General features: G+C 40.1%; 1 protein-coding gene across 1 annotated transcript; it reads right to left on the bottom strand.

The window, feature by feature from the left end:
• Nucleotides 1–8,253: 8,253 nt before the first annotated feature.
• Nucleotides 8,254–12,643, bottom strand: cdkn2c (cyclin-dependent kinase inhibitor 2C (p18, inhibits CDK4)). Its single transcript, XM_060830445.1, has 2 exons — nucleotides 11,521–12,643; nucleotides 8,254–9,304 (listed from the first exon to the last, which is right to left on the bottom strand). Exons 1-2 carry the CDS (start codon nucleotides 11,656–11,658, stop codon nucleotides 8,957–8,959), a joined length of 486 nt encoding a protein of 161 aa, XP_060686428.1. The 5' UTR covers nucleotides 11,659–12,643; the 3' UTR covers nucleotides 8,254–8,956.
• Between the last annotated feature and the right edge of the window lie 434 nt (nucleotides 12,644–13,077).

Below are 13,077 nucleotides of genomic sequence, written 5' to 3'. Positions count from 1 at the left end.
TGGTTGGGGAGATACTGTATCATCATGGTGCCCACTACTCTGTAAAGGCATCAAACGTATTGGTGCCCACCCTGTGCTTCCTTTCTAAGAACAACTGGGCACAAACATAGCCACAGAAATGACCCTCTTTATGGCCTGCTGCCCAGACCTGTTAATGGCCAACTTGGCCTGGCTCAAGAGTAGACCCATGGGGATGTCCTCTGACTTGCCAACATCCCTCCAAAGTGGATGCCCAAAGATCAGGAGTGTGGGGATGAAATGCAACAAAAGGTACTATAAAAAATTTTTGAAATTATGAAAAAGGGAGTGCAATCACCTAGAACCAATATATACATGGTCTGGAAACTCCAGACTTTTGCAAAATGAACAGTTGATCTGGGAGTCCATGATTCACCACAATTGTATGGGACTGCTGCACACAACATCCTCCAATCCAGGTCCCTATGCAAAATAGGAGGATTCCATTGAGAGAACCCTCCACTGGAGATCCCCACTGTTCAGTGGTAAATAAGAACGCCAAGGTATGTCTGGGCAGCAGATAAAGGAATCAAAGTGGATGGTGTTCAGCAGCAGCCTTTACAAAATAACACCTCTTTGCAAGGTGGAGGAAGGCTGTTTTAAGTACATCTCTCTGACTCTTATGACTCTAAATGTACGCCATTGCATCTCCATTAAATCCAACCTTTAACCTTATTTGCCAATTCACATTAGTCAGTCCCTCTACTGTGTCCATAATTGCTCTTGTTCAAATCATAAAAATAATCTCGGACCCCTCCTCCCTTTCTCAAACTAATTGTACATTCAGTCATATTACCATTGTTGCCACATAGGGGTGCTTTCACTATGAGATCAATTAATCCTATTTTGTTGTACAGTATCAGGTCTAAGTATAACCTGCTCTCTAGAATATGGTGTTCCAAAAAGCTATTACAAAAACATTCTATGAACTCTTCATCTAGGTTTCCTTGGTCTGTTTGACTTTTCCAATTTAAATGTGGATTAAAATCTCCCTTGATTATTGCCGTACCTTTCTAAAAATCTCCCATTATTTCATCCTTTAAGCTCCACCCTAATAAGTAGAACGTTCACAAATGATTTGATAATGATAAAGGTGTATTTTCTCATCTCCACCCAAAATGTTTCCTCATTCTGGTATCCTAGACTTAGGTCACCCTTATGAATGTGCTGATATTGTCATTAAATAACAAAGCATCCCTCCAATTTTGTCTCGTTCTACTTTTCAAGAGTCAGGTTCCTATCCACCTCATTCTGCAACAATGATTCTGCAATAGTTACCAGATCGTACTTATTTATTTCTATTTGCACTCGGTTCATCTGTTTGTTTCAAATGCTAAGTGTTAATCTTGGATTTGTATTTCTTATCCTTTCTTATCATGGTCTGTGTATCTTTTTTTGTATTACTACAAATACAATGCAAAATTTGGACTTGGCTCTGGCCTCTGATTAACCACATCTTCTCCAATTTGAATATTTGCTCCCATTAATTAATTTGAACTCTTCCCTATTTCCCTTGTTATGTGCCTTGAAAGAATACTGTCCCTAGGACAACTCAGATTGATTCACTTTGCCAGACTTATGTCAGTGTCCCAAGTACAAGAAACCATCAATCTCACCTAATCTTTGAGTCATGCATTCAACTTTGTTATCTGATCTGCCTTAAGCAACACAAGTAATAAACCAAAGTTTCTCCAAATAATTATATGCATATCTGGTATCATTCTCGAACTGAACACATGCATGAAATTTTGAGAGGCAAGGAGAAAATGTAAAGTTTAAATACCTTAAACATGAGGTTGGATTAGGATCCAAGCATTATCACATTCGGGTTGAGATCACCACCCCTCTCACTACAATGTATAAGCAGTACCTTATATCTCTTAAGATAAGCAATCTGATCAGCATCTCCAGTAATGAGGGTAAGAAGCAGAAACCGGTGCAGCTTGTAGGAGTGATGTCCCTAGCACATGGCAAATTGAGGCACCCTCAAATTATTTAGGTACCTGAATTGTAAAGCATTCCACTCCCTTAATTTTCAACTAATTTATAACGATCAACTGCAAAGTTATCATGCACGTCTCTACCAGATATCCATAGCATTGAAATGACCCCTTCATTCTTAGACCATCTCAACTTCTGATGTTTTCTGTCTATCCTAAAATTTGGAAACAAAGAATACCTACTTAAGAACTCACTGGGGTTAGCAACCATGAACTCTACCACTATTACACATGAGAGAGGAATCTAACTGTCTGATCTTACAATGTCATTGCTTATAGATGGGTGCCATCACAGGCTCCCTGAATTGACAATCCATTGACAATAGTCAACACTAAGTTCCTCTATTTGTGCACTGGTACATCTGTCTAAACAAGAACGTTGTCCTCTGACCTCTGGAATAGGGTATCTGTAACCTGCCTGATGGCTTGATGAACTGCTGTATGTGAAGCACAGAAAAAAACACCTTGAGTAGCCTATTCCGCCCATTGAGAACATAATGGCTGATCTCATGTCCTGAAACTGTATAATCCTTAGTTCTGGACTCCACAGCCCGGGAAACATAATTCCCGCATCCAGTTTATACTGCACTGTCAGTGTTTCTTATTGAAAATATATATTCATAAAAAAAATCTATAATTACATACAAAGGATTCTTAATATGTTCCATGAAGACTTCATGGAGAGAAAAGAAAATCACAAATGACATATTGGAATTTGACATCCACAGAATCACAGCATCTCTCTCCAGACCTTCTTTGCAAAGATACATTCCAAAAGGAGGTGTGTGACAGTATCTTCCTGTAACAACTTTGAGGGCAGTGTGCAGTAGTGGAGAGAGTCCGAGCATACATGAAGGATCTGATGGGTACTTCTGTCTCATCACCAACCAAATGACATCTTGGTGCTTGTTGAAAAGTTCTGGTGATGAGGCATTCTGCAAAATTTCTTTGACAGTCTGCTCAGGGACCAACCTGTAAGGATCCACCCTCGCCTTTTCCCGCAGGGTCTTGAGGATGCCACATGCCAAAAACTTCCTGATGGAAATGTAGTCAAAGATTTTTTTGCAAATTTCTCCACAAAGAACAGGTGATACAGAACAGTCCAACTATGGTGGCATAGTGGCTCAGTGGTTAGCACTGCTGCCTCACAGCACCAGGCTTCCAAGTTTGATTCCAGCCTCGGGTGACTGTCTGTGTGGAGTTTGCACATTCTCCCCCTGTCTGTGTGGGTTTCCACTGGGTGCTCTGGTTTCCTTCCACAATCCAAAGATGTGCAGGTCAGGTGAATTTGCCATGCTAAATTGCCCAGAGTGTTAGGGGTATTGGTCAGAGGGAAATGGGTCTGGGTGGGTTACTCTTCGGAGGGCCGGTGTAGACTTTTTGGGCCGAAGGGCCTGTTTCCACACTGTAGGGAATTTAATCCATTTGGAGTGTTCTGCGGCGTCAAGGCCAGGCCCATCCTTCTTAACACCAGAGAGAGATAGAACCTCAGTGACAGTGTTTGTGTACTGGGGGTCTATGCACAGATTGATGCATCCACACATAAAGAGTGGTGGGCCATCAGGATAAGGGTGGCATTGGTCACATTCTTCATCTGCTCACGCCCTCATCCAGACAGGGTCCAAGCAGAAAGCAGAGATATTATCCATGTACAGGAAAGCTTGGACCTGCAGACCTCTTCTGCCTGGAATAGACACTCCACTCAGGCTTACATTCTTCCTGATGAAGTGGCACAGTGGTTAGCATTGCTGCCTCGCAGCGCCAGAGACCCAGGTTCATTTCCCGCCTCAGGTGACTGACTGTATGGAGTTTGCACATTCTCCCTGTGTCTGCGTGGATTTCCTCTGGGTGCTCCGGTTTCCTCTCACTGTCCAAAGATGTGCGGGTCAGATGAATTGGCCAGGCTAAATTGCCCGTAGTGTTAGGTAAGGGTAAATGTAGGGGTATGGGTGGGTTGCGCTTCGGCGGGTTGGTGTGGACTTGTTGGGCTGAAGGGCCTGTTTCCACACTGTAAGTAATCTAAAAAACTCAGCAAAAAGCTCTATGCAACTCACAAACAAGGCAGGATAGAGTGGGCAGTCCTGCCTGACTCAAGATTTGAACAGGAAGCTTTCTGATTCCCACCATTGATTGAGCATGCACAAACTATGATAGTGTAGAGCAGTTGGATCCAATTGCAGATTTCCTCCCCAAAAACCATTTTGGAGAGCATGACCCATCTTCACCACCCCACCGCCCCCACCCCCTTATCCCGAGCTTTGTACTTGGTGTCCCTGTGGATGTCGTCCAGTGGAAGTTGGCTTGGGTGACTGCAGTGGCACAGGCTCAGGGAATGACCACACACAACACATCAAGCGTACCTCAACCCTGATGACCAGGTTTTTGTCTACAATGAAAAGGGAGCAGTGCTCCTGTCTGCCCAGTTTCTGCCTCACCTTGGCAACATGCTCCTTTCATGTTTCAGTGCACACTTTTGCCATATTCCCTGCACCCTCAGATAATTTGACCTGATGGTAAAGGTACCACCCAGACACACAGCTGATCCTTGAACACTCCATAAGCTTAAAATGTCATGGCAGTGGTGAGCTTGGTAGCTGCAGGTTAAGGGGCTGTCTTGAGATCATTCTGGCCTCAGGTCATTGAGGTGCAGAATGAAAATATCAAAGACTAAATGCCCAGATCAGTGCATTCTCTGACATGCAGATCATTGATTCTTGGCCAGCTAAACAAATGTCAAGGGCAAACCTTCTTCCCTGTGCAGCCCCTCACTATGTTCAGTTGACTTCCTCACAACCTGGAGGAGGTGTCTGCTGAAGCTCCTCCTCAAACTACGCAATCCAAGTGTCAGGGTAGCCTGCTCCCAATTTCTACTTCCACAGCAGACTCATTTGTTCAATCGAGTTTCCTCTATCAGCCTCTGCTGTCCAAGTGCAATCTCACCCCTCTCAGAAGTCCTCTGACTCACTGCTCAGAAATACAAACTTGTCAGTGCAGCAGTGGCAACACCATGCCATTGGTTGAGCAGTTCTGAATTTCTCAAATCTATTGGCGAGTTTATACATTTGCTCTCATGACTCCCCGTTTTGCTCGCGACAATGCACCCAAAAATGCCCCAGAGAATACCCATTGCCCATTCCTGCTATTTGAAAGTTTAAGTTGCTTCTCGGACGCCTGTTAATTACCTTCTCACAACTTCAACGCTTCTTTAATGGAGCTGTGCAGGTTCTCAGTTTGACCTCACTTGTCCTTCTTTTACAATTCGCTTTGCGTTTGGATAACGTCTGAACTGCGTGACGCTCATCAGAGAGTTTCAGTGTAAAAAAATGAAAAACTGTGGGTGCTGGAAATCAGAAACAAAAACAGAAATTGCTGTGACATCAGTGGAGAGAAAGCTGAGATAACATTTCTACAGGGATTTTCGGTGGGGTCTCGCACCCTGATACTGTACTCAGTCTTGCCATGAATGAATAAAAATCACATTGTACTTTAAGTGGAAAATTCTTTGCGTGCGAGTAAATCAGTATATATTTGCTTACCAACAATTAGTGCAAAATGTTGCACTCCTGTTTTCACAAAGTTTGCAATTTTCTAGCAGTTAGGAATACTTTAATGAAACAGATAACAATGTTGGCTCACGGAAGAACGCCCCTCCCCCCTAACGATTCGGAGATGTTCCTCATCCTTTGTCGTGTTGTCCTCGGATGCTGCCTGAACTGCTGTGCTCTTCCAGCACCACTAACCCAGCATCTGGTTTCCAGCATCTGCAGTCACTGTTTTTACCTTTGTCGTGTTGTGCCAAGTTGCTGTTGCTTGCTTCTCTTAGTCTGGAGTGGACATTCCAATCGGCCAATCTAACGGAGATTTCTGCCTCTCCAGCACCACGCCCACCCGCCACCACCACCACCACTCATTTGGTTATCTTACTTGTAGCAAGCGTTAAAAACAAACATTGAAACTGCTCTCCGTTTTTTTTTGTCTTCCCATTTTATAAAATGGTTATAATGCACATACGCGCTCTCGCCCTGCGAACACGTAAAGAGATCTGTCTTCTTGTAAATATAGAAAATAAATATGTAGTATTGCAGCTTTTGCATTAGCCACAAGTTGTTAACAGATTGGACAAGTGATCCAAAGTTAACATGAACATCACCACAGCTCTCGGGAAAATCAGCATCCATTGGGTGGAAAATCAGCGGACGGCTGATTTTCCAACACTTGTTTACTTCGTTTTGTCATTACAAACCTGCGTTTGGGCTTTTTATTGTGCGGTGACCGAACGGCCAGTGGGAGAGGTAGTAAGTCAGTCAGGAAGGGGTTTCTTAGACTGGAGTTTTTTTTAAAGCTGTCCATCAGTTGTTCTTTTGCAGCGAGCACATATGTGATGCTGTCGTTCTGACGGTGATGTGCAACTAAGTATTCCCTTCACTTTGAAGTGACAGGGTTTCAACGTGACCCCTTGTAGCCGAAACGTCACCTCACTCGCCCAGCGCTGAGGCAAGCGGTTTCTAGACAGAGGGTTCAACACCTTATGCACATTTGCCAACAAGTCACCAAAACCTTATTTTGCAAAGGAAGACTGTTAACCTCGTTCTGCTTTGCGGACACTTCTGTAACAGGAAGCACAACGTTTCACGTAAGACGCCGGGAGGTGTGGTGAATGTTGACGCACCCCTCTCTCCCTGAACCCACCCACCCCCATTCGGCACCACCCCCACACCCCCCCCCCTCCCCATTTCAACGTTTTCTTTTCGAAATCAAATTTTGCAAGAAAAAGGTTCCGAAAACTGCACCGAAAAATCAGTCATTTGAAGTGGAGAATTGCCGATCCGATTGGGAGGCGGGAAAAATATTTGAAATATTCAAACAAGACAATAAAAGGGAAAATAAACTCGACACAAATTGTAACTGTTTTTCGGATTTCTGCTGTTTCATTTTTAAAATGTCTAAAATCTTTTTAATAGATTGAGCAACTTGAGGCAAATTGCAGAAGTCTACCCTTAGTTTGTAATATTGCTTTATTCCACCGAAATATTGGCCTCTGTTGATTGCCATTGCAGACATGTAACCATGTTGTCCGATTTCATATTGCAACAGTTTTCATGTTTTCACCTTTCGGATCACTGGTACTGACACAGTATGATGATGAATTTATCCATTTATCCAAACGACGAACTGACAACTCTTCTATCCTACTTATCTAATTATAAACGAAATGCTTCAATTATGATATTACAGTTTTTGCTTCTTCAATAAGGTACATTCAAGAAACTCATATTTTTGTGGGAACTAAATCCTGTTGTTTGAACAGACTGCTATAAAAAAGATAGACATAGGCCGTGATTTTCCCCCAATGTTGTTAGTTTATTGCATACACGTGATATAATTGGAAAGGATAAGTAAACCTTTGCATTTATAATAAATTATTGGTAAGAGTTTATATATGTGCATCCGCTAACGTGAAGTTACATTACAGCATTTGTGAGATTATCCAAATACTAGTTTCAACACCACTTCATCATCATCTTTAATTTTAACTGTCAGTGTTTAAGAAGCTTTGTGGCTTGTTATAGCGACATAACTCCAGCTTTTAAACACCGTTGTTTAAGATCTTTCGTTAAAATACTTACTTTTTACACCAGAAAGATAAAATCATTTTGTCAACAAAAGCCTTTTTTCGATAAAAATAATCTGAGAAGAGTCACATTTGAACATCAAAATATTGATTTGTTTAAAACATAGTACCGTGGATTGAATTTCTAGTGTCGAAAATATTTCCATCTCTGTTTTCAAGTTAAAGATTTTTACGTAAAAATATTGGTTACGACGAAGCATGGACCTTGGACAACAGAAAACTACAAAAAATTACATTTATAACAAAATTAGTACGTGAGGAAAAACGCACACGATGTGTTAATTGTTAACAAATTACTGAACAGCCATCAAGATAAACATGTTTTATTCCACACACAGTTCCTTTTGAATGACACGCTGTATTATTCAGATCTGTTATAAAACACCAATTATTACACGATGCGGTTTGTAGAGGGAGCCAAATGTTAAATTGTACCTTTTATGTTTTAACTACCACGATAATAAATTAATTCACGAAACGCAACGCCATTCACAGCATTAAAATAAATACATTTTTAATAATTACAAGAAAGTATTTATTGGAACAAAAGAACAGTTAAACCGTTTATAAATTATATAATCTATTTGATACATTTCAACACCACGAAAGCAATGCAATATATACATCGAGTAAATGAAAAGCTTAATTTAATTTCATTAAAATAATCAAAACCTATTAAATTATGTTTATAAACTACATATGTCTGTTTTTCACGGAGGAAGACAGACAGGAAGCAATGTTTCCATATCAGTCTATTAAAAAGAAAAGATAAACAAATTTATTGAAACAAAACAGTAAGTATATGGAAACAGCGTGGTTATATGAATATGAACGCATCCCTGTTTCCCACAAAGGGCAAACTTTCAACAGCTGCATAAAGACACAGGACATGATCTCAAACGACTAATTGGAAATTACCCTTCGTGTTAACTTCATTGCTTAATGTAATAAAAAGTCAAATATGGTGCATTGCGTCGTTAAACAATGTTCTTAATACACGGTATCTTGTGCACCAATGAAACACTAAGCAGTAACACTTGCCAGATTTAATTTTAATACTAATTTGCAACATACAAAGCGAATTTAGCACGGTATCATGAAAAATAAAAACGTTTTTAAAAAGCATTCAATGCCAGTCCCCACAGCGCCACTCTTGCCAACAAATACATACACACATTAAACACAGACTAGAAAATAAAAGACTATTTATATGGAAATACAAACGTTGGAAACTGATAAACAAATCTACACGTTAGCTGACACATACAATAAATACAAAAGACTACACTCCCTTAATACGTTTCTACTATAAATTTTGTTCCATCCATTGCACTGCCTCCGTCTTTTTGTACATCTGAGCCAGCTCATAGGGAGTTTGTCCCTTTTTATTTTTGTGTGTAAGGTTTGATTTTTTGGCCAAAAATATAATCACATCGGTGTGACCTTCCTGTGCAGCAAGATGGATGGGCAAATTACCCTCAGAATTTTCAATATTTACGTTTGCCCCAAAGTCCACTAAGGTTATCAAAGTGTCCAGAAATCCTTCCCTAGCTGCATCATGAGCTGGTGTGAATCCACTGTGATCCTGTTCATTTGGTTTAGCTCCAGCTTTCAATAGTGACTTGGCTATTATAGTATGACCCATTTGCATCACCTGAAAATATAGAAACGTGGAGGGAAAGTGTATGAAAGAAATAAAGTGTGAAATGCAAAAATGCATTGCCATACACATCTAAAAACCATATTTTAACATTGGAGAGTTGAAGGTTACATGGCCTGGCTGACATTTTATACCTTTAAGAGCCATTTCAAAGTCTGAAACAAAGCATGTTCAACTCGCTTAACTATGCAAAGTGCAAGATATGTAATCACATTTTCTCATAACATTTCTTTAGTGTAGCGAATAACAGAATGAGCCCAGTTGCTGCGCCTTGAATGTTTCCAACTAACATTTAATTGAACGAATTCGTGGTGGCATTTCTCCAGGTCGGTCCTTCAGCAATAAATACCGATTGAACAAAGTTGTTTCTATATTCTGTTTGAACATTTTTCAAAACAAGGTATTGGTTTCAACCACCAGATATCGATACGAAATAAAATGAAATGTTATTGTTTTGGTATTTTCTGTTTATCTATAAAAGGAATGAACGTTTTATTGTTTTGAATCCAAATGTCTCAGTACGGCACTGTATTTTTTCACTGTACAGTTAAAACGCGATTCGAGGTAAACCACATGGAGTTTCGATAGGCAAGACAGTGATGCATAAACCCATCTGAATTCTTATTTTCATAAGATGTAGAGCATTCAATATTTAAGTATAAGAAAGGGTAAAAATTAATACTTTCCTAAAACAATAATATTTACATTATGCACAAGGAAAACTATTATTTTGGATTATAAGTAGGAACTGGTATCATATTTTGTAAAAAAAAGTGTAAGGTAATTTTAATGGAGGATTTTAAGAGTCATTCAACAACAATTAAAGTATGAACATTACAGAGTGTATTATATGTTTACTGTGTCTTTGAATGTAGGCTTATACTGGCTTTCCGGAAAACGAGTATCAAGCGTCAAATTAATGATACTGTCACTTGAAAGAAACTAAAAGTAGTAATTTTGCTGTCATTCATATTCAATACTGAAATGTCATTTGAAATGAAGTATTGAACGGAGCAGTCAATTATAACTTTTAAAATAAAAGCTTTTCTTTATTTTCGGTGACCGAATCACAATGTATTCATTTTTTTATGATTGACTTATTGGAACATAAGCACCGGTTTGCAGTTCAGGGCCTCAACGGTTTTTCGTCAATATGTACTTGTCATAAGGCTACCCCCGGTCAAATCTCGGATGAAAATGATATTGAGATGTTTTTTGTACGTTTGTTAAGTTCTTCATGAACGTATTTAACTAAAATAACCAATTTACACTAAAGTGTTTTGTATTATTGCAGCAAAATATTAACATAATCTGTTTTCCAATCATTTTTAGCATTCAGGGTTACCAAATAGTTTTATTCATTCAGGATTAAGTGACAACTAACCTATAATTTGTTTTCATCGGAACGTTGTTCATGTAATTTGTTTTATTCGTTTTTGAGGTGTAGGATTCGCTGGCAAGGCCAATAATGTTTATACGAATGTATTATATATCGAAGCACAAAATTAATTATTATAAAGACAGGCAGATAAAGCCATGTTGATACATCATGTGCAATCTGTTCTGCATTAGACTAGCACAGGACATGTAAAAAAAGGTAAGTTTTGTAAAAATATAATGCATCCATTGGCATTAAAACGCATTTGTTCAGGGCAAAATTAATTGACTTAGTTTGCTAATTATCAGCTTTATTGGTTACGTAACAAAGTAACTTATGTTCAAAAAGGCATTCAATCAGTGTCCTTTCTACTGTGTTGTATTTTTGTCACTGCTTCAGTTATTTGAAAACCGGTGAATGCAACAATCTGAAACATTGCATGCTCCTGAATGAGTTATATTACAAAATCAAAACGTTCTGTCGAAGACAGTCCACGTTGCAATCCTTCTGCATTTCTGCAAACATCATACAACTGAAAACATTATTCCATTTCTGAGAATGTGACCTTAAGTGGGAAAACCACATTGTCCTAAAAATGCAGATAATCGTACAGTTATGTAATATTGTTATCAAAGCAATATGCATTTATTTTAACGAAGGTGTTCTGAAAATCAATGGCTTAAAGCTTTTTAAGCAATGCGTCAGTTATTATACCTATGCTGCCTGATTCATACTGACACATACTGACAAAAAGTAGGTGGACTTCTTTTAGAAAGGACAGATTTTTCTTTACAGATGAAAATACAATATGGAGAATAGAAAAAAGACTGACCTGAAGTGCAGTTCTGCCAAACTTATTGATTGCACCCACTTTCACCCCGTTTTCTAGCAAATTGTTGACTTCTTTCGAGTCTCCTTTGGCTGCGGCGCTTGTTAATTTGTCACCGTCTGATCCATCAGCTGTTTCCATTATTAATACCTCAAAAATGCCGAAATCCGATAAGCACAGACAGCCAACAGGTATGGTGGAGATGAAGAATCTAGTCCCGCTCTGCAGTATAGTATTTACTAAACTAGAGTAATTGATGTGTGATCCCTAGTAATGACGTTGCCCGGTCCGCCCCTTTCTCTCATCAATATAATACACGTGATACAAGTCCAATGATAGCTTGGCTATCTCAAAGTTAACAGTTTTAAGTGATTTTGCCATGGTATCCCAAAGCATTAAAATCAAATTACGATTAAAATCATGGCAGCCACTGCATGGATATTTAGTATTTCACCTTAAAGATTGTGAAAAAATGTCAAAACAATTTCGGAAATGTAACAGTTGAACCAGTTACTGTAATACCGATAGAGATGCAATATTCGAATGTTTTGCACTTTTCCCGCCCATTTTGCAACTGTTACTTCACTGTAAATGAAAGGCTGCTCTCAGCAGTAAACTCCGGCTGGTTCGTAGGTTTCCTTTTTTTGGTTCCACTTACTCTTTCAGTTAAATTAAATCGCAGAAATATTCCAAAAAGTCGCTCGATTCGAAGAAAGTGGGTCCGTCAGCTTTGGCATCTCCCGTCCCGGACTTGGAAGGCAGCTGCTGATCATTGCGATCCCGTGCTAAAACTGGAGAGTATCTTATTGCTACAGTTAATGTGCAAATGTTCACGTTTAAAGTCGTCCTTTTCGACCGATTCACAGGATTCCTGCAGTTGCTTTTGCAGCGGAGATCTTTGCCGTTTTCCTCCCTATGAAAATACTGGCGGTTCCGCAATTACTGATCGCTGAGAGCAGTTTTGAAAAAAATTATTGACATCATCAAATTTTAAAAATGAGCGCTTCTTGGCTTCTGGCAGTGCCGCCCACACTGTGCGTCGTAACGGAAATGGAAGGCACGGTGTGGAGCTGGAAGTGGAGCGCTGTACGCGGATCCGAGCTCAGAGCTTTCTGCCCCTCTGAGCGTGGGCTCTGCTCTCACATTTACCTCTGCAAAGCCATCCCCGTTAGAATTCCTGCTGACGGGTATCCACTAACGGACAGCGGACGCATTTTTAAATTGTACAACCTAAGTGAAACGAGCCAATCCCCACGCCCACCCCACTTCTGAACCCACTGATTTGCATTTTGTGTGCGAAGGTCAGAGCAAGAGGTTTCTATGCGGGGCCTTTGGTGTGTCAGAACTGGAGGGTTTTCAGGCGCTTCGCCCTCACGGCGGGGAGGTACTCGGCTTCTACAACTTTAAGAGCCCTGCTCGGCTTTAGGCCACCTGTCTAACGCACGCCGTTCCACAATCCCAGTTTTTGTCAATGCAATCGCTATCAATCGAAAATCGCCCGGTCTGTGTTGGTCCCCTCAGCTGTGCTCACTGCAGGCAGCTGTCACTACAGGAGCAAAT

The sequence above is a fragment of the Hemiscyllium ocellatum genome, chromosome 9 (genome assembly GCF_020745735.1).
Source record: "Hemiscyllium ocellatum isolate sHemOce1 chromosome 9, sHemOce1.pat.X.cur, whole genome shotgun sequence".
NCBI classification, from domain to species: Eukaryota; Metazoa; Chordata; class Chondrichthyes; order Orectolobiformes; family Hemiscylliidae; genus Hemiscyllium; species Hemiscyllium ocellatum.
This window is presented reverse-complemented; position numbering and strand designations above follow the sequence as displayed.

Coding starts and splice junctions, on each gene's coding strand:
- cdkn2c (XM_060830445.1), bottom strand. CDS start 11,658: ATGGAAACAGCTGATGGATCAGACGGTGACAAATTAACAAGCGCCGCA. Junction 9,305..11,520: donor TTGGCAGAACTGCACTTCAG/GTCAGTCTTTTT, acceptor CTATATTTTCAG/GTGATGCAAATGGGTCATAC.